The sequence below is a fragment of the Macaca thibetana genome, chromosome 11 (assembly GCF_024542745.1).
Source record: "Macaca thibetana thibetana isolate TM-01 chromosome 11, ASM2454274v1, whole genome shotgun sequence".
Taxonomy (NCBI): domain Eukaryota; kingdom Metazoa; phylum Chordata; class Mammalia; order Primates; family Cercopithecidae; genus Macaca; species Macaca thibetana.
In genome coordinates this window covers 2,174,603-2,197,048 of record NC_065588.1, presented here as the reverse complement: position 1 = coordinate 2,197,048, position 22,446 = coordinate 2,174,603, and the positions used below count along the sequence as shown (strand labels likewise).

Here is a 22,446-nt window from a genome sequence, read left to right as displayed (position 1 = left end):
CGATGGGTTTCTCCATGGGGCTGAATCATGTTCTGATTTATTAGCTGATGTGAGGTAGTGTTTATTTGTCTGTTTTAGGGGTTTTCTGATGCTCCCCCCACCGGTCCCCCCTCCCTCCCCCTTCAGCTGGCTGCATTCACTGCCCCAGGGAGAGTGTGACCCTGTGACTGTGGAACGCAGAGAATGAGGAGTCATCCGCAGCTTTACTGAGGTATCATTGCCATACCATAAAATTCAGCCATTGTAAGTACGCAATTCGATGATGTTTGGTAAAGTTACACAGTCGTGCAAGCAGCCCCACCATCTCGTGTAGAATACTCATCACTCTGTGGTGTGATAAAAACCCGCCATCCCTCCCGCATCATCTGTACCCAGCAACCTCACTCCAGCTGCAGAATAAGTCCAGGGTGACCTCCTGTCCTCTCCTACGAGCCCCTCTGCCTCCAGGAGGTCCAAGGTTGAGGGGTCTCGGCCAGCCCAGGGCTTCCCTCTAGCTCAGCAACCCAAGCGGCTCCCTTAAACCTCCCGGGAACCGAGGGGTGAAGGGGCTACATGTGGCCATCTCTAGGACCTAAGAAAAACCAAACTCCTCTACCCACTTTCACCACTGCTTGGGCCTTGGGCAGCCCAAAGCGTCGTCAGCTTAAGAACAAGATACAGATTCTCTTTGGAACCAAGGCTCGTCTTTTAAAATTGCAGATTAAATGTTAAACTGTGGGAGGGTTGGGAGGACCATGGCAGGGGAAGGAGGTGGCTGCACAGGGAAGAAACAGAACCAAGGGAAGGAGCTCCTGCTTCAGGGAGACACTTTGGCTTGTATTTATTTTGACTCAGTAAAGATTTCTTGCCCCTTAAGAGACAAGGTCACGCTTCAGATGGCCTCATGGACGGCGGCCGATGCTCTGCCTTCCGACTCCGGCCATGTCATCACTCAGTACCGTGCCCAGCTTTGACATTTTTGGAGCCTGTCCCCAACAAAGGGCCCCAAGCCAAGCCACAAGACACCACAGCCCACAGGCGGCGAACACCTTACCTGCTATGCATCAGCGGCTACCTGAAAAAACTGGGGTGACAGCAGAGAAGTTAAAATGTGCATCAGATTGTTTTTGCTGAAAGGGCCCAAGGAAATGTCGAAGGTTACAAAACACAAGAACAACCGTGTGATGGCATCAGCCCAGCAGTTGTGGAAAGGAGAATCCTATAAGCTGCCTGCTTCTTTTGAAAACCATCTCATTGGATGGTCCCATCTCAGTAATTAAAGGAAGGTGCTCACGGCGGGGGAAAGATGGTGGCTCTGATGACCAAACACGCCATGTGGAAATCACATGAAGAGTGATGGTGTCTCTGCAACGGAGGGGGAGAAAGACACAGGATGTTCCCTGTATGCCTTTCGTAGAGGCACCCTGGAGTGCCCCAGTTTTGCCAACTGCATTCCAGAGCTCTTTTCCGCACATGCCCAGACGGAGCAAAAGTCTTTGTAATGACTTCAAGCTCAGCCAAAAGTAAACACACTCTCCACTTTTTCCATGGACCAATTCTAACCCCAAATTGCCAGAGCTGGCCCCTCAACAATCCAAATGGAAAGCCGCCTTTCCTAATAAACGAAAGCCTTTCCAACTCAATAATACATCTTGGCTGCAAAAGCAAACGTTCCTAAAAGCTTCCTAGAAATTATTTATCGAACAGCAACGCTCCATATCACCTGAGAAAACCCCACCAATGGAACAAAGACATTCAAAGTAAATACAAGACACAACCCAAGAATAGGTGTTTGCTGCACCAAACACCTGCACTCACAACTTTTGCAGCACATTTTGTAGCAGTCACGGGATTTACTGCTAAACATGCACACACACACACACACACACACACACACACACACACACAGAGCTCACCACCACCTAACCGGAATATTCTTTTGGAAAACAGGCGGGGATGAGACAGGTGCTGATTTGAATAAAGAGTAAAATAGCACGCGGGATGTGAGCTCTGCAGGCGTTCTGCACATGCCAAACACATGTCTCACTTCTCTCCCACATTTCACGAATCTATGTGATCTGAACGCAGTTCTCCATCGAGTGAAAAAGCAGAGACTTGAAGACGGTGGACTTACCAGGTTGGAATTAGTGGCGTTGGAATCATCTTCTGGAAAGGGAATATAGATCGCTAAGGCCACACAATTGGCAAAAATAGTCAGTAAAATAATTATTTCAAATGGTCTGAGAAAGGGAGTTAAGGAAGTTAATGCCACGGAAAGTACAAGTGAAACAAACATACATCTACGTATTTTTTCAAACGAATCAAAGATTCGTAAGAATTTTGTTTAAACAATGCATTCCAAGCCCCTTGTATTCTGAAAAGAAACATATGCCTTTTTAAGTACGGCTAGTGGGTCCCCGCCAACATTTTCCCTAATATGTCAAAAGCGGTGGAGGCCAGTCGCGTGCCAGAGTAAACACAGAGTTCTAAAAACTTTTCTCCCCTCCTTTTATTTATTTGGATTGCACTGGTCTCCATTCTTCCCCATGTGTGCCTGGGGTTGCCTCTAAAGAGCATGGCCTGTGCCAAGCACCCCGTTTCTTCACGGCTTACGCCGAGCTGCCTGTGGGCCCATGCCCACCTGGAACGGGGGACATGGGTGGAACGGGATTCTAAGACAGAGAGACTACCCCTGGGTTTCATTGACATTTGGAGATTTTATTTTTAATCTTTTAAACTAAAGTTAGGAGTGGTTTCCATTTCTTCTCTCATTCTCTGACAGGATCCGGAGATCTTGAAGACCCCCAAGGGCACGGCAGGGTGTCCGTCCTGAGTGAGTACAGGGAAGGAAGGCTGTCTCCTCTTTAAGGATGAGTCTCACAGACAGCATAGAAACCCCTTTGGTCTGCGGAGGTCCCGCTTCAGCAGGCAAAGCTTTAATTTCAAGGCCTCCTGACTTTTCCTTGGTGTGTGCTGGGCTCTAGCGGGACAGTCCGAGATTCCCTCACCAGGAGCAGTGCAGGCAGAGGTTCCCACGCCCTGACTTCATCATCGCATATTCAGGGAAGGATACGCTCTCAAGAGAAAAATCAGCTAATGTGATAACACCCCTTCCAATGGGACCACCCCACACCCTCCATGGAAGGGCCCGTCTATGCTCTTCCAGCTCCACTCCCACCTACTCCGCTCCCATTGCCCAGTTTGCAGCCCAGTTCATGGAGTCTCACAGGAGGAGGAAGATAGAGAGGGGTGGAGATCCGGGGTGAGGGGACCACCATAATTCTCTCAGGGAAATCCATACTCACAAAGTTAGTGAATATTGAGGCAGAAAGAGACCTTAGGGATTATCTAGTCTGACCCTCTGAGGCCCAGAGAGCCTGAGAAACTTTCCCAAGGCCCCACAGCAGGTTAGTGACCAGCTGAGACTAGAGCCCAGATTTCCCGATCACCAAGTCCAGTGTTCACTCCCCTGCCACAGACGGCCTTCTGACGTGTTCACGGGCAACCCTGGGCCAGTGTCACAGAATTGCGAACTGGGAGGAACCCGGATGATTATCTTAGCACTGGCCTCCCTAGCCCTGTGGGTACTTGTGAGGATCCATTTTCCTGTAGAACATTTTCTGTGTCCACCTTGATATCAAAAAAGATGCCACACAGTGGCCCCATCAATCTCCCAACTTTGCAGGTGTGAAAAGTAAAGCGGCCAGTCCAAGACCCCGAGCTGGCACATAGCAGAACCTGGACCGGAACCCAGACCGACTGACTGAGCTTTTACATTCTGCTGTCCTTGTGCTGGATGAGGCACAAGTGGTGATGATGGGAGACAGATGCTGATGCTGGTGCCGGTGACACTAAGGACAGAAGCTGACCTCTGCCAAGAGCTTGCTCAGTGCCAGGCACATTCTTACGCCCCTATGGAAATGTCCTGTGTAGAATGTATGTTTGTGATCCCCACTTTCTAAACGAGAAAACTGAGGCACAGAAGGGTCAGATGTTAACTTGTGCCAGGTCACAGAGCAAGTAGTAGGATGGGATCCAAGCTCAGGCAGTCTCAGTGTTAAGGACTACTCTATACTGATCCACTCTAAAGTTACCTTGAAGGCTTCGTAGGCAGTTCTTCTAGTCCTCCTGCCGCACCACCTCTTGCCTCCCAAACCTTTTCTCCCCTGCTTAGGAAAGTGACACTGAGCCCACAGGCTGGCCAATTTCATTCCCATCAGTTGGTGCCTGTGCTGTCCCCATCGGGACAAGGACGCAACAACCCAGCCAAGCCAGACCCATGCACACACACCCAGAAAATGTCGCCTCACTGCCTCCACCACAGTGGGGGACAGCTGAGCTTGGGGTTTCTGGCACTATCAGTTCTCCTCCCCTCATTCAGACTATCCATCTCTCCATCCTTCACTTTATGCTAAAGGCACTGGGCTAATGCCAGAGAAGATCACGTGTAAAAACCAATCAGGCAGAGAAGAAAAGCCACTGGCTAAAAAGCAGAGAACCCAGGTAAGCCCTGGGAAGTGCTCTGTGTCACCTTTTGAGGCCCAGATGACTTTTTAAACTGCTTTTCCTTCCTAATGACAGTGTCAGATGCCACTTTTTCAAGAACTGGCTGGCTAGTACTCCAGGCTCTCTCCTTCCCTGTCCAGCCACTCTTCCCAAGCAATCTTGGAATGCCACCCACCTGGCACTGCTAAGGCTGGGCCCCCTTCCTCTCCTCCAGGTGGGAAGGCACATTCCCCCAGAGGAGTGGCCACAGCACCCAGGGAGTAGGTTTTAGGCCCAGATCCAGGTCCAGCATGTCCCAGTGCACCTGGACTGCAGCTCCCGAACATCCTCCCAAGTACCTAACTGGTTCTACCTAGTATCTACTAGTACCTGCCTAGTCCTACCTAGTACTATGGATGCATAGGGTGTGGGATATGCATGGACTTGGCGTTAGGGGAACCTGGATTTGAAACCCAGCTCTGTCAGTCGCCAGCTGCGTGATTTAGGGCAAGTCCTTTGGCTTCTCTGGGCCTTGCTGCCCTTCTGTCAGGGGTGCCTGACCTGCAGGGCCCTCAGTTTTCCCACTCCCTGACTCCACCATGAGCAGCTATGCAAGCAGTCCTATGGGGTTGACCAAGACCAAGACTCCCACCCAGTCCCCTGGGGACTAAAACCAGGCCCGGCCACTCAGGCAGGCCAGTCAGGCAGCTGCAGCCACTTGTTTTAAAATGCATTTTCTTAAAATACTTTTAAGTTGAGGGGCTCAAACATTTATTTATTATTATTAATTTATTTATTTGAGACAGAATTTCACTCTGATGCTCAGGCTGGAGTGCAGTGGCATGATCTCAGCTCACTGCAACCTCTTCATCCTGAGTTCAAGCAATTCTCTTGCCTCAGCCTCCCGAGTAGCTGGGATTACTGGCATGTGCCCTCATGCCTGGCTAATTTTTGTATTATTAGCAGAGACTAGGTTTCACCATGTTGGCCAGGCTGGTCTCGAACTCCTGACCTCAGGTGATCCACCTGCCTTGGCCCCTCAAAGTGGTGGGATTACAGGCGTGAGCCACAGCACCTGGCTTCAAACATTTATAGAACTAACATTTCTGTCTCAACAGAAACTTTCTTTTATCTCTGGGCTATCTTCTTTCAACCAGTACCTAAGACTTTTAAATCTTTCCATAGAAACTCATTGATGAAGCCTAATGCTCCCATCCTGGCCCTTGAGAGACACAGCAGTCCTGCCTGGATGAATTCTTACTAAGAAAATTCCCACAGTCAGTACCAGGGTTCTAGTCCCATCTGTTCCTGACCACCGGACCCCAGAGAGCCTCTCCTGGGGAGCTCGGTTTCATCACTGGTGGAAGTGGGGGTGGAACTTCACCGCTTAAAGTTCCTTTCCAATTGCTACAGCCCCAGGATCCTGATGAAGTAAGGCGCTTGGAACTCCCCAGTGAGAGCCCAGCCCTTCAAAGCCCATCTCTGAGGGACCCACTCACCTGTTTCTATACAGACAAACAGAGCACTTCCAGACAGTGTTCTCAACTTCGTCTGCACATGAGAATTACCCAGAGAGTTTTCTGTTGTTGTTTTTTGTTTGTTTTTATGCCTACGTGGAACTGAGTGGTCTATAGTTTGTTAGAACTTTCCAGGAGACTCTAATATGCAGTCAAGGCTGAGGACCACTGCTTCGGGGCCCTTGAGCCAAGAGCCAGGGGTCCTGACCACCACGCTCTTGCATCTCCTGAGCCCCTTCACCCTAGAGAGAGGGAAGGCCATGAAACCATCCAGTGCCATGGCACAGAGAGGAGAGAAGCGAATGAGGCAGCATGTAACTAACGACTGTTACCCCAAGGCATGAGTGGGCCCCTGGGCAAGCTCAGCTACAGGAGATGATATTTCATAACTTCTTAGGCTCATTTTCTCAAATGTTGCTTATTATATGGAAAAAAAAAAACCAACCCAGGTAGCTTATTATACAAGCAGATTGCTGGGCCTTGTCCCCAGAGATTCTGATTCATCAAGTCTAGGGCAGGGCCCAGAACTCTGCATTTCATGGCACCCCAGTGATGCAGATGCAGTAGGCCCAAGGCCCCACTTGTAGCCCAGCACCGCTGACACAGCCCGTGACCCAGGGAGCCTCGGAGGGCTGGCCCCAGGGTGCAGGTCCCAGGAGCATGCCCAGCCCAGTGAACAAAGGATATTTCCATTCGACAATGCTGATGCAGGCCCTCCGGATGGGGTTCTTCAGGGTCAGGCAGAGCAGGGCTCGGGGCGGGCGTGTGGCCGTGGTGCTGCCCTGCTTCTTGGGTTTCCCATATTGCTGCCGCTTCCGCTGCGTGGAGCTGACTGTGGAGATGGTCGCGTTGCCAGCGCTGCCCATCAGCTTCGCCTGCCGGGCTGCGTCGATGGCCGCCTGCCAGGACAGGGCGGCCCCCGGGGTGGGGATGTGCTCAGGGGCCAGTCCCGCGGCCGCATTGGCATTCATGTTGGCATGGGCGGGGCGTGGGCTCCCATAGTTGGAACCTGTGGCAAAAGAGAAAAGAACACAACAGTGACCAGACAGAAAACGGGAGCACTTCCGACACTCTCTGGACCCCAGATTCACAATTTTTTCAAAACCTTATTTCAAGCTATTGCAGGTGGTTAGGAGGTGGCACGTGGAAACATGAGTGTGAGATGCTGAGGGAAAGGGCCAGGATCCTTCCGGTCCCGGTTCAGCTGGGTGACCTTGGGCGCGTCACTCCGCTCTGGTCTCCTTGCCTCACCTTAGGTGGGCAACAGATGAGATCCGTGCATGACAGCACGTGTGGACCTCAGCAGAAACAGATAAAACACAACATATTACCTGCAAATTAAAATACGTATTTTAAGAACACATGCAAACGAAAGGATATTCATGAAATCGAATAGAATGACTGTTTAAGGATGGTGAGGAGGAAAATGAGAGTAAGATATGGGGGCAAGGAGGAAGCATAAATGAATGAGTGAGTGAATGTGAGAGGTCATCGCATGAATCAATGATGAAAAGGTACAATGAACTAGAGTATGATTCACTCAACTCTCTGCACCTGGGTTCCAATAAACAAAAATAAATATAATAAAGTGAGAAGGTTGCACTAGAGTAAGGTCACATCCAGCTACCTCAAAGTCATCTGGGCTTTAAGTGTTGGTTGACCAGAAGGGGCCAGGGGAGCTGTGATGGTTTTAAATCATGTCAACAAATCCCTTCACATCTGATATCCCTTCCACTGAGAAAGATCTAGGCCCTCCTCTTGAAATAAGGTCAGCCTTTGGTGACTGTTTTACCAATGAAGTACAGCAAAAGTGACACCATGTGACTTCCAAGGATAGGTTAAAAAAAAAGGCCACATTGCACCCCCCTGACTGTCTCTGGATGGTCGACCTAGAGGAAGCCAGCCCCCACACAAGGTAGCCATTCAGCCCTGAGTCCCATGCTGTAAGGAAGCCCAGACTAGCCTCAACAGAGAGGCCATGTGGCAAGAGAAGAGTCCTGGCCAGCCCCCAGCCGCTCCAGTCACCATCTGACTGCCACCCCAGGAGAGACCCCAAGTCAGGACTGCCCCAAATCAGTTACTTTTTGAATTACTGACCCACACAAGAGCTTCTTGAATTCCTGACCCACAGAGACTGAGCAATAGCAGGGTGTCTGCTGTTGTGAGCCACTTTGTTTTGGGGTGATTCATTAGACAGCATTTGCTATCTGGGAAAGGGAGCTGTGAGTGGCAGGGGTTGATGGGGTAGGGGAGAGGGACAATGTCAGGAAGGAAACCTGACTGGAACCAGTGCAACCCAGGGCTCCAACCTGCACAGGGACAGCTGCCCTGCTCTGGTGTCTAGGCAACGAAGCCTCTGAGACTGTCCCTAAGACAGCACATCCGCTTGGCAAACACTCTTTGGCCTGTTAGGCTGGACGCCTCGCTCTAGAATCTGTAAGGTTTGCCAAGCGATCAGCTCAGCCTGGCCCAAACCTGAATCTCCCAGAACACAGGTGTGACCTTGAGATGTGGTACCGCTAGTCAACTGGCCAGGTGCCGCGGGATCAAGAAAAGCCACAGAGAAGAGGGTGCTACTGTGGGCGGCGAGGTTGGCATCTGAGGCCACTTCAGCTGCCCGGGAGACTGTGGCCGGAGGAGCCAGACCAGTTGCACATCCACCTCCGAGGCCGCCCACAGTGACCTTCTGTGTTTCACGTGCACAAGGTCTTCCGGGGAAGCCGCTGGGTCCGAAGGTTGCTGGTTCAACCTGATTGATCCCCTCCCTCTCCTCACCTGTAACTAAGACACAGCTGAACACTTGGTGCCTCTCCCAGCCGCCTCCCCAACTCTTATCTTGGACTGATCCTTCTATGTTTGACCTCCAAGGTAACTTTGCTCCCCATGTGACCTGCTTTCTAGAACCTATCACCGCCCCCTCCATCCCGTCCCCACAGGAACCTGTGAAGAGCACGCGACTCGGCTTAGCCATGTGAACATTTTCACCTAGAGAGTCTGCCCCAGAGGCAGAGCCCCAGCAACCTCACCAGATTCCTCATCCAGCCACACCTGAAGTTAGACCTTCCCTGAGCCACACGAAGGTGAGACAGGTGTGGCCTCTTGGGGCTGACCTCCATTAGGGCTGTACTGCAAGGCTGGCTGAGCCTCCCCCACCCACCGTGATGTTTAAGTGACTTAAATAACTTAGCCAAAGCTAATGTGAAACGGCTCTCTGTCCCTTGCAACCAAAAAACGACCTAATACGCTTGGTCGGTGCCCAAAGCTTGGACCTGGTGGGGCTGTCATTTCTGTTGGACTCCAGTCTATATCCTTTCCATCACACCAGTGACAGACAATAAGTTTCAACTTTTATGCCAATTGATTGACATCACTGTCCAAAATGCTATATACTTAAAAGACTCTGAGGATGAAAGATTAGTGTTGTCCACCTCGGGCACAAAGGGCAGGGAATGGCATCACTCATGCCACATAGCTACCACTCCTGCATGATCGCAAGAAGACCCTTCAGGTCCTCTTGGAGACCAGCTGGTCAGCTGCCTCCTGTCCCACCACAGTTGCCACCTGCTCTACCTCCATCTGGCCCCTGTAGCATTACAGCTCCGCCTCCACCCCTCAAGGCCTGGGAAATCGCCTCTCTGCCATACCCAATTCATAGCCACATTCTCAATGTGACATCGACTCTCACCTTACCATATATATTCCCTTCACTTTCCTCCTGTTCTCTGTCCCAGGGATAAACTGCATTAACCAGAACATCAGGCTCAAGGAGGACGTGACACTCCCCACCAGGAGACGTCTCATCGCTCCCGTAACTCGTCCCTGTCCTCCCTGCACTCGCTGTGTAGATCCCAAGCCTAAAGTGAGGAAGACCCCAGTAAAGCTGGGACCTTAACCTTTCTCAGAAGATCCAGCAGGAAAAGATAGAAAGAGTGCATTTGAATTAATAAAGGCACCCAAAGCACGAGAACTGCTTGAACACCCAGCAAGCATGCGTGTCTCCATTTAACACATAAGAAGACAAAGGAGTGTCTGACTCACTAAAGGTCACAGAATGGGCGACAGAGGGTTGCTACAGCAGGCACAGGGCTCACAGTGAGCTGCTAGACTCTACTCCTGCCTCCTCAGCCCTCTCTCACACACTCCACATGCACGCACACACGTGCTCGTGTACATGGTGACAGACAAGGTGCACACCTCCTCCTGGGCTTCTCCAGGCCTCGAGATACAAGGGGCTGGATTTCTGACCCCAAGAACATTCTTTCTGTTTACTATGATCTCCACGTGACAGCATCCACTACGCCACCTGCCCCCGCAGTAACCTTGGGGCGCCTCTTAGGCAAAAGTGGAAAGCGCTTCTGTTTCCATCTGCTGCACTGGAGCCACGGAGCTCCTGCCTCTTTGGCTTGCCAGGGAAGGCTGGAACTCTAATTTTGCTCCATTCAATCTGTGGTATATAATTTTTTTCTTCCTAGACTCTCTGTTTGGCACTGACAAAATTTAATAGACTATTTTAGTTCCTAGACTAACTTCTCCTTTTCCCTCAGATACATAGAAGCTGCCCTGTCCCCAACTGCTGGCATTCCCAGACCCCAAGTCACTCATCATAAGCCCTCCTCAGCTCACGCCTCCCCTGAGATGGCAGTACCCAGACCTTAATCTTTGTACTCACCCCCACGCATTGCCCTTAATCTCCCCCTCTCATACAGGCTACCAGTCCCAAGAGTCCCAGGAGTTTGGGGACAACACTTGGAAAGAGGGCAGGAAGCCCCAGCCTGAGAACACATGCACCACCCAGAGAAGCTGCGTGAGGGACACCTCCCTGCACCCGGGCACGAGGTAGAAGCTTCCAAGATGGCAGCTGGCTGTGCGGAGCCCCGGGGCAGCTCTGAAAACCACATCCTGGTGAGCTGCCTTCTGAGCCCTCCCAAAACTCCATGGGGGACCTTATTTATATTGTAAACCATTCCCAGAGCGCAAGACCTCTCTGGTGCACACCATCTGGAGAAAGCACATAGGAACCAGCCCATGGGGAAAAATGGAATGTCAACCTCTCCCTAGCCAGAGGCCACGAAAACAGCCTACACTATTTTGGTCCTGGCAGCTCTGAGCATTGCTGCGGTCCTATGACATGACGAGGGCCCTGCACAGGAACGCAGAACCACACACAGGTGACACAGGTATGGCCTCTCGGGACTGGCCACCTCTGGGCCCGGGCCTCCCTTCTCCAAGTAATTTTCCCCACGCACTGTGGTAGATCCCCACCCTGACTTGAGACCATTCTATAGCAACACGGTCTAATACAATGTTTACAGTCATGGAAACGTTCTATCATCCTAGGCTGTCCGATACCCTAGCCAGCAGTCATATGTGGCTCCTGAGCACTTGAAATGCTCTATGAGTATCTCCGGGTCACCCACAACAGGGTGGCACAACTACCCAAGGCTCCCAGGAGTGGAAAATCCCCATCTCTGGCTCGATGTTTTGAATCCAGAGTGGTGCCATGAAGGTAGGGCAGGCAGCATTGTGTCCCTGATGGCTTTTGTTAGCACGAAATCACCACCCAATGCAAAGAGATCAATTTTCAAATTAGAAAGCTGATTCAAAGCTCAGGCTCCTGGCTGCCAGCTGAAAGGATGCCACCATTTAAGTCTGCTCTGGCTGTGCCTGACTGGGCTATCTCCACCGATGCTCCTACCCCTGAACAAGGCCCCAAGCAGCTGTCTGGAAGATCAGGCCACACACCAATAGGTAGGTGCCCCCCAGCAGTGACCTAATCCCCAGACATAAGAAAATGCCTCCCACCTGTCAGATGGCCCAGCTCCCCTGAAGACAGCCTCTGCATCCTCCTCCTGCACCCAGGTGCTGCTGCTGGGGACCAGGAGGAAGGCAGGACCCCTGCACGGTCTGGCCAGCCTCGTGTCATTCTGCTCTGCAAGGGTCCGAGTGAGGAGTCCAAGTTAGGAGTCAGCGGCATGTGCTTCCTGGGTGTCCCCTGTGAGTGAGGGGCCTGGTGCTGGGGACTTGGACAGTGTTCAGTGATGAAACAATTGTTTTTTTTTTCTTTAATCCATCTGTTTCTGCACCTGATTTGGGGCCGTATCCCAGAAAATGCTCAACACAGTTTGCTAACGACTGTAATCATACTGTTGTCATGATACAGATAAAGGTGGACTACAGGGACGCTGTAGAAAGAACACTGCTTGAGTCAGTCCATCCATCTCTAAAGAAGGCGCTTCTTCTCAAGCCACGTGCTCTTCTACTGACTTCTTGGATGTAACCATGGGGAAGAAGTTCTGAGGAAAGGGGCGGTGAGGAAGATGTCCATCCTCGTCCAGGCCACTACCTATTTCTTGCCCAGAAGTACTGCAGTAGCCCCTGCCATTTCCCTCACTCCACTCTTGGCCATCCCCAAGCCAATCTCCATGCAGCAGCCAAAGTCACCTTTTAGAAACAGAACTTTTCTAAACTGGGCCCTGTCATTCCCCTAGTTAGATCCCTTCAGAATCCAAACTCCTTGTGACAGTTTACAACACCTGCACAGACTGGCCCTGGCCCACTTCCCTGAGTTCACCTCACTCCCCTCTGGGCCTGGTCCAACGCACTCCTGACACAGTGGCTCATTTCATGCTTCAGATATGCTCAGTTCTTGCCTGCCGCAGTGCCTTTGCACATACTTAGGATGTCCTCCATGTTCTTCCCTCTGCCCTTTGCTAGGCAATCCCTTCTCACATTTCAGGTCTGGGCTCAGGTGATCCCTTCTTCAAGCCTCTACTCCAAAGAAGCAGAACTCAAACAGCTGCCAGTGTTCTCCCCACTTCCCTGCCTCCATGCCACCCTTAAATAAACATGCCCAACAGCCCTGGCATTGGAAAGGGACCCCCCAGTCAGCTGTGTGTAGGAAAAGGTCTGGGGCGACCAGCCTGCTTCAGCAGCAGTCCCCCTGCTTGGCCTTGGCGCCTTCTGTGAGCACAAAGGCAGGTCACTCCTCCACCTCCACAGACACAGACACCCAGACTGATTCAGAGGGCAAGCAGCCGCCGCTCACACCCAGAAAGGGAAGAACTGCCAATGAATTTCTCGTGAAGTCCTGACCACCGAGCAATCTCTGCACGGCAAAGGAAATGCCTTCTCTCAGGCCAACACGTCACCTAGAAGCCCACTTGGCTCTCGCCGTCTGTCGTCTTGCTGTAGTGACAAGGGGCCTACATTCCCTTTAAGAGCACAGCAGACAACAAGGAACAGAAACCGGACTTTCTCTGCCCACTAAAGGCCCAGTGACTACAAAGCTGGGCCATTAATCTTCCCTATCTATTACAGTACAAAGATAGCCGGAGGACGTGAACAGAGAGGACACCGTCTCTTGGTCTCAGACGATAAGCCGAGGCCCAGCTTTATAATTGTCATCTGAAGCCCAGTGGCACGCCTCTCTGGAAGGATGGCGTGTGCTGGGCACCACGTGGCGGCTGAGAGGCTGGTAAACTTGGCGGTCTCACCCTCCTCCTACTGTGCCCGCTGGACCGCAGGGGCTAGAGGGCTAAACACAACGGCTCCCAACCTCCCTTGGAGCGAGAAATCCCGACACGACGTTCGCCAATCAAGAACCGAATCAAAACTAAGTCAGGTGGGGGAGGCGTCTATCTTGCAGGGAACAAGCTGGCAGGGCCACGCCAGTGGCTTCCTGATTCCTGGATCATTCATAAGGTGGTGTGATCCCAGAGCCAGCCCTTGGCACAGTGGCTTCCAGGTCCCCCAGCCTCCTAATTGTACCTGAGCTGCAGTTTCCTCGGCGGGCCTGTTGTGCAGCGTCGTTTTGGGAATCGTTCCCACAGACCCAGCCTAAAGCCTGCTCTTGAAGCACTTCCAATTATTGTATAAACCCCTAAATTCCTGTACTGAGTGTCTTTCCTCCAAAAATGGCTGCAGAAGTTTCTGTGACAGACCTGAACCCTGACTGAGATATATAGACCCGTCTACAGCAACGCTGTCCAATACAATGTTTACAGTGATGGAAACGCTCTATCATCCCAGGCTGGATTACAGAGCCCTAGCCACCGGCCACACGCAGCTCCTGAGCACCTGAACTGCCGCTAGCACATCTGGCAAAATGCATTTTGAATTTTACTTAATTTTCAATTACTGTACATTTAGATAGTCACATGTGGCTAGAGGCTCCCACACTGGGCAACACAGGTTGTGCTGTATCAAGAGGAAGTCCCTGTGGGAAGAGCCTGGTGACGAAGAAGTGTGAGGGGAAGGAAGATGACGAGCAGAGCACTGGATTCGAAATTGTGGGAAAACTTTTTAAAAAGGCAATCGAGAATGAATTCAGATGTTGATGGGTGGGTGGATTTTCTGATCAGGAATTAACCACCCTATGCAAAAAGACATATTTTCAAAGCATAAGAGATTCTAAGATCCAACAAACAATGTAGAAACCAAAAGTCCTTTTTCAGTAGCTAATACTCTCATGACATAAATGAGAGATGACTTTCTTCTCAATGGGCAAATGAGGAAGCTGGCATTCCCCTCCAGCCTAAGCAAGAGAAATCCTCAGGACACCCCAGCTGAGGTGGAAACCCGCTCCGGGGTGAGCGCCCAGTGGTTTCAGGATGCCCAGCTGAGGTGAAAACCCGCTCCCCAGTGGCTTCAGGATGCCCAGCTGAGGTGGAAACCCGCTCCGGGGTGGGTGCCCCGTGGCTTCAGGACACCCAGCTGAGGTGGAAACCCGCTCCGGGGTGGGCGCCCAGTGGTTTCAGGACGCCCAGCTGAGGTGGAAACCCGCTCCAGGGTGGGTGCCCCGTGGCTTCAGGACGCCCAGCTGAGGTGAAAACCCGCTCCAAGGTGGGCACCCAGTGGCTTCAGGATGCCCAGCTGAGGTGGAAACCCTCTCCGGGGTGGGCGCCCAGTGGCTTCAGGACGCCCAGCTGAGGTGGAAACCCGCTCCAGGGTGGGCGCCCAGTGGTTTCCCGATGCACCCGCCACCGAGACGCATCTGACTGCGCTTCCTCCTACCTGAACTATTTTCACACCATCTCCAGCAGCGTTCTGTCACTCTGCCCGCCTTCCTTTCCCCCGCCCTGCTACAGACACAGTTCATGAGAGGTGGGGTGCCCAGAACAGGCCCCATGACCACAGCAGTCAACTGTACTGCAAAACTAGGAGACTGTGAGGGCGCCAGGACATCCGCGGCTCTCTCCCCAGCCCAACTGACCAGTACTCCCTCAAATACAATTCCCACCTGCCTCCGATAACTGCATGAAGGCAGAAGGCAAAGAGCCTGGAGCACTTCAGAGGCCCAAGCCAATGGGAAAAGCTACAGCATTCACACCTGCTAGTGATCCAGCAAACCACACCTGCTCTCTGTTCTTTACAGGGCAGCTGGCCGAAAGAAGGTAAAGAAAGGAAAACGAAGCCTCGTAAGGAACCCCCAGAAGCAAATCACCTGCGATGATCTCAAGGCCAACACCGCTTTGGCGAGAGGACCCTGATGTAACACCCTTGGCACTCAAGGGCTCTCATATTGACATCAGAGACCAGAAGGAAGAAAACAAACTGAGAGACACACAGCTAAGCCATGGCCTTCAACTAAAGATGACAAATTGCCACAATTTTTGCCATAATAACCAAATGCCTCTTCCACTTATTTCCAAGCATGGAGAGGAGGGAAGTCACGACCTCTTTCTACTTGAACTAAAGCAGCCATCACCACCTGGTGATAGCAAACCTAAATTACAGGCCCTAGTTGAGGGTTAATTCACATTTATTGAAAATCAGCATTTCAACTCTTTTAGTGTGGTAGGAGAGATTACTGAATGGGCAAAAGCTGGAAGCATTCCCTTTGAAAACCAGCACAAGACAAGGATGCCCTCTCTCACCATTCCTATGCAACATAGTATTGGAAGTTCTGGCCAGGGCAATCAGGCAAGAGAAGGAAATAAAGGGTATTCACATAGAAACAGAGGAAATCAAATTGTCTCTGTTTGCAGATGACATGATTGTATATTTAGAAAACCCCATTGTCTCAGCCCAAAATCTCCTTAAGCTGATAAGCGACTTCAGCAAAGTCTCAGGATACAATATCAGTGTGCAAAAATCACAACCATTCCTATACACCAATAATAGACAAACAGAGAGCCAAATCATGTGTGAACTCCCATTCACAATTGCAAACAGAATAAAATACCTAGGAGTACAACTTACAAGGGATGTGAAGGACCTCTTCAAGGAGACCTACAAATCACTGCTCAAGGAAATAAGAGAGGACACAAACAAATGGAAAAACATTCCATGCTCATGGATAGGAAGAATCAATATCATCAAAATCGCCATACTGCCCAAAGTAATTTATAGATATAATGCTATCCCGATCAAGCTACCATTGACTTTCCTCACAGAATTGGAAAAAAATTACTTTAAATTTCATATGGAACCAAAAAAGAGCCCGTATAGCCAAGACAATCCTAAGTAGAAAGAAGAAGCCTGGAGCCATCATGCTACCTGACTTCAAACTATACTACAAGGCTACAGTAACCAAAACAGCATGGTACTGGTACCAAAACAGATATATAGACCAATGGAACAGAACAGAGGCCTCAGAAATAATGCCACACATCCACAACCCTCAGATCTTTGACAAACCTGACAAAAACAAGCAATGGGGAAAGGATTCCCTATTTAATAAATGGTGTTGGGAAAACTGGCTAGCCATATGTGGAAAGCTGAAACTGGATCCCTTCCTTACACTTTATACAAAGATTAACTCAAGATGGATTAAAGACTTAAACGTAAGACCTAAAACCATAAAAACCCTAGAAGAAAATTTAGGCAATACTATTCAGGACATTAGCATTGGCAAAGACTTCATGACTAAAACACCAAAACCAATGGCAACAAAAGCCAAAATAGACAAATGGGATCTGATTAAACTAAAGAGCTTCTGCATAGCAAAAAAAATTATCATCAGAGTGAACAGGCAACCTAAAGAATGGAAGAAAATTTTTGCAATCTACCCATCTGACAAAGGGCTAATATCCAGAATCTACAAAGAACTTGAACAGATTTACAAGAAAAAAACAAATAACTCCATCAAAAAGTGGGCAAAGGATATGAACAGACACTTCTCAAAAGAAGACATTTATGGCCGGGCGCGGTGGCTCAAGCCTGTAATCCCAGCACTTTGGGAGGCCGAGATGGGCGGATCACGAGGTCAGGAGATCGAGACCATCCTGGCTAACACGGTGAAACCCCGTCTCTACTAAGAAATACAAAAAAAAAAAAAATAGCCGGGCGAGGTGGCGGGCGCCTGTAGTCCCAGCTACTCGGGAGGCTGAGGCCGGAGAATGGCGTGAACCCGGGAGGCGGAGCTTGCAGTGAGCTGAGATCCGGCCACTGCACTCCAGCCTGGGTGCCAGAGCGAGACTCCGTCTCAAAAAAAAAAAAGAAGACATTTATGCACCAACTATAAAAAAAAAAAAGGCTCATCATCACTGGTCATTAGAGAAATGCAAATCAAAACCACAATGAGATACCATCTCATGCCAGTTAGAATGGTGATCATTAAAAACTCAGGAAACAACAGATGCTGGAGAGGATGTGGAGAAATAGGAACACTTTTACACTGTTGGTGAGAGTGTAAATTAGTTCAACCATTGTGGAAGACAGTGTGGCGATTCCTCAAGGAACTAGAACTAGAAATACCATTTGACCCAGCAATCCTATTACTAGGTATATAGCCAAAGGATTATAAATCATTCTACTATAAACACACATGCACACGTATGTTTACTGGGGTGCCATTCACAATAGCAAAGACTTGGAACCAACCCAAATGCCCATAAAGACAGACTGGATAAAGAAAATGTGGCACATATACACCATGGAATACTATGCAGCCATAAAAAAGGAAGAGATCATGTCCTTTGCAGGGACATGGATGATGCTGGAAACCATCATTCTCAGCAAACTATCGCAAGAACAGAAAACCAAACACCGCATGTTCTCACTCGTAAGTGAGAGCTGAACGATGAGAACACATGGACACAGGGAGGGGAACATCACACACCGGGGCCTGTTGGGGAATGGGGGCTAGGGGAGGGATAGCATTAGGAGAAATACCTAAAGTAGATGACGGGTTGATGGGTGCTGCAAACCACCATGGCATGTCTATACCTATGTTACAAACATGCACATTCTGCACATGTACCCCAGAACTTAAGTATAATAAAAAATAAAAAGAAAACATAATCTGCCTGCCTGAAGACAGAGAGCCCTCCACAAAAAGGAGAAATCCTTCAGGTTGCTGATGTCTGGGGAGCAGGGATGGGGTGCAGACAGTGGGGAAGAATGCCCCAGCAGCCAGGCACCACACTGAGGGAACCCAGCCACTGGCTCAGCCTTTCCTTCGGCTGCTGAACGCCTGAGATGAGTTCAACTCTAATATTTGGGTCCTTCTCTTATTTCCCCAGCAACTCACAAGCTCCTTGAGAACAGGAAACAGCGTTGTGGCCTCAAATCCTAGTACAGTGTTGCCAGGAGGCAGTCAAAACACATTGGCCGCATGGAAGCTCCTTTACAGAACTTTCATTTGGCCTTCAAAGGTTTCTGTGCAGAAGTATATGGGGAAGATGCTCTTCCATTATTTTAAATCAGTATGTTTGCCATATGTTCAATGTATCTATTATCATTGGTTAAATGAATATGTGTTCCTTGTTCCCAACAGGAGGGAAGTCCCAGGAAGCCTGAGCCTTTGTCTGTTTTGTACCACCGTATTCGCAGAGCCCAGGGCAGCCCGAGTGTGGTACATGCACCGTACCAACGTGCTGAATGAAAGGATGACTCAACACGTATCTGTCCCAAGGCTTTTTTCCCCATAATAGTAATTACTTGGGCTTCGGTCCCATGATGCAGGGGTTCTGTTGCTCTGGCCCACTTTATTGGTAGGAGGGCAGAGGCAGAGGGTGAGGACAGCTTTCCCGGGCACCAGAACTAGAACACAGGAGGCAGCGACCTCGCGAGGGCAGTTTTTAGTATTCTCGGTGGCCCCAGCCTCCTTCTGCCACCATCCAAGAGAATGGCTCCCTCAGCTAACGCTCACTCACCCTGCGTATTCACTGTCACCCCCCAAACTGGGCGGGCACCCTCGGGAACCGGTAGGAACTGCTCGCACTCCACCTCGTGCCTCTGAACACCCAGCCTCGTGGGTCACGGGACTCAGTGGGATGGCACAGTGGTCCCCGCAGCAGAAGCTGTCCCTGCTCCTGAGGCTCGGAGCTCACGGACCCACAGACCTGACCCTCAGGGAGGTGCAGCGCGCCCTTCTGTTCTGCACTGTGAGGACGATGAAGCTGTAGCTCCCACAGCCCCACCTGGGAGGGGGAGGCTGAGCCCCCGACCCCTCCCAGAGCCTCCTGCACTTTCCCCGGGGGAAGCATGGTCTGTTCCCCCCGTCAGGACAGCAGTTCAGCACTCTGGCGGGAGTCGTTAAGAAATTCCAACATGCGCTACGCTTCTCAGAAGCTCCCCTGAAAGAAGTAATCCAAGACTCTGGCAACGCTCCGCGCCTGGGTACTCGTGACGGTGTGAACGATACCAGTACCAAACTGGAGATAATCAAGAAGCCCAGCACCGGAGAACTGGTGAGATAAATCAGTGCACATCCACTGACAGAATTTTAGGAAGCCATGAAAACTACATTTTGAAAAATATGAAAGAATATAGAAATTGTCTCCACAGTATCATATTAAGCAAAAACAGGGTCCACAAAAGTATATACAATGGGACCGCAATTTTTTTTTCTTTTTTTTTTGAGATGGAGTCTCGCTCTGTCTCCCAAGCTGGAGTGCAGTGGCGCAATCTTGGCTCACCGCATCTTCTGCCTCCCGGGTTCAAGCAATTCTCCTTCCTCAGCCTCCCAAGTAGCTGGGATTACAGGCTGGGATTACGTGCCACCACACCCAGCTAATTTTTGTATTTTTACTAGAGATGGGATTTTGCCATATTGGCCAGGCTGGTCTCGAAGTCCTGACCTCAGGTGATCCACTCACCTCAGCCTCCAAAAGTGCTGGGATTACAGGTGTGAGCCGCCGCACCCTGCCCCCATCCAATTTTATGTTTGTTTTCACAGAAGAAAGACTAGAAGGAAACACTAGTGTTATTTTTAAGTGTAGGGTAATATACACGTGCTGAGAGGCGGTACAGCCTAGCACTCAGGAGCACGGACCTGGAAACCAGGCAGAATGGATCCAAATTTGAGCTCTGTCGGTTGCTAGCTGTGAGACTTGAAAAGGCACACAGCCTCTCTGTGCCTCAGCTTCCTCACTCATAAAAAGCAGATAATGACACTGCTTATCTCATAGCACTGTGTGACAATCAAATGAGTTAATGAACATAAAACTCTCGAGACAGAGCTGCAGGGAGCTGCTTGTGTTTCCAGTGTGGTGCTGGGGCGAGGGGGAAATGGCCTCAGGCAGGTTGGGAGGCAGGCAGCCTGTTTGCGCCCTTCCAGTGTGGGACTGTCAGTGGCTGGGCAAGAATCTGGCACTGGCGTGGCCACAGTAAGAGAAAACATAATACACAATAAATAGTACTAGTATTTTTGTGATTAATTGTCCAAAATTCTGTGCAATAAGTAATTATTTGGTAATCAGAAAGAAAACCCAGTTACAGTTTGGTTTGGTTGCTTAAGTACACTTCCAATATGACTGTGGCCACCCCAGTGCCAGATGCCTGCCTCTGGAAGGGGGCAGACAGGCCGCCCGTCTCGCAACCTGCCTGAGGCCACCTCCTCCTGACCCCCAGCACTGCTGGGACACACGGGCAGCTCCCTGCAGCCGCAGAGAAAGAAGCGAGAAGTCCCAGGAGAACTCAGCGTACCTCTCAGCAGCCCTCTCGACTTCAGCCTAAGCTCCGGACAGAGGGCCACCTGCACTCCTGGGTTTCCAGCCGTGGCTCTCTGCAGACACAAGGATCTAGGTTTAGGGTAGAGTAAGACGGTTGGTTTGAAAATTAGCTGAGAAACATGGGCAAGATCCTTTCCTTTTTCTCTTCATCTTTTCCTTTTTCTTTTCGTCTTATGGAAAAACCATTCCGTTTCCTATCTGTTCGGCTCCGTGAAGCACAAGCAGGGCTAGGCGGCCGGAGTGAGCGGCCGCGAGACTAAGCCCCGGGCCAGGGTGCACCACGCACATAACCTCAGAGCCAGGAGCCAGGGAGGCTTCCCCAGCCACACAGCCTCGCGGCTTCAGCACGCAGGCCCTAGCTCTGAGGTCACCCCTCACACCCTGAGCAGTGCTAGCAGTGCCACCGGTGCCAAGTGACGCATGCGCTCCACGCCTCAGTTTCCCCATCTGTAAAACTGAGATGATACCACATCCCTCACAGAACAATGGTGAAGACTACGAGGGATGATGTCTATGAAAGTACTGACTGAATATGAAGAATTATTTAGTCAAAATCACTCCACAGATAAAGCCTCCGGGCACCCAAGAAGAACGTCATTTCAATGAAGTAAAATAAAACATGAAAGCCGGGTTTTTAAAACTCTTTTTCCCAGAAGCACATTTTCCATTTTAAGCAACCAACTCTTAAAAATAATTGCTATATCCCAAACACAGATATTAATGGATCTCTCCAGATAATTCAGAACACAGAATTCCAGAGATCCTTGAAAATGGTGCTGCATTTCCCAAGGATCCTCTGTTACTAAAAGGCCCTGAAATTCTTCCATTGTCCGGGGATCGCACTGTATGGGGAAGGTGGGTCACCTGCATATGTACACACTAAACACATTACACACACAAATGTACCCACACACAGCCTATTTGTGCCATTCCTGAAGTCTCTAATTCTCACTAAGGCACGACAAAAGAAACAGCACCAGCTTATTTCTACATACTCACAGGCCGTTTAATAATGATGCTTTGTATAAAACATAATGCTTCTTTCATTTAGAAAAGTCAAAGCCATTTATCTGATCCCCACAAAACCCCACCAGACAGCAGGCAGACAAGAAGGTAGAAGGCAGCCGGGCGCGGTGGCTCAAGCCTGTAATCCCAGCACTTTGGGAGGCCGAGACGGGCAGATCACGAGGTCAGGAGATCGAGACCATCCTGGCTAATATGGTGAAACCCCGTCTCTACTAAAAATACAAAAAACTAGCCGGGCGAGGTGGTGGGCGCCTGTAGTCCCAGCTACTCGGGAGGCTGAGGCAGGAGAATGGCGTAAACCCGGGAGGCGGAGCTTGCAGTGAGCTGAGATCCGGCCACTGCACTCCAGCCTGGGCGACAAAGCGAGACTCCGTCTCAAAAAAAAAAAAAAAAAAAAGAAGGTAGAAGGTAATGAAAAAATATGCAAGTCTTCCCTGAGGCTGTCATTCCTTGGTAAATATTGAACTTCATATAGATATGAAGTTATCTTGACTCCTTCCCAAGTTCGGTGGGAAAAGAACAACGCCAGAAGTCAGTAAATC

At 50.3% G+C, this 22,446-nt stretch overlaps 1 protein-coding gene across 1 annotated transcript in view; it reads right to left on the bottom strand.

Annotated features, from left to right (window-relative positions):
• Positions 1-6,517: 6,517 nt before the first annotated feature.
• Positions 6,518-22,446, bottom strand: part of LOC126930353 (voltage-dependent L-type calcium channel subunit alpha-1C-like) — a 62,455-nt gene continuing 46,526 nt past the window's right edge. The window contains exon 2 of the mRNA XM_050747226.1: positions 6,518-6,990. Within this exon, the coding sequence (XP_050603183.1) occupies positions 6,518-6,990 (473 nt within the window). The remainder of the gene's footprint in view (positions 6,991-22,446) is intronic.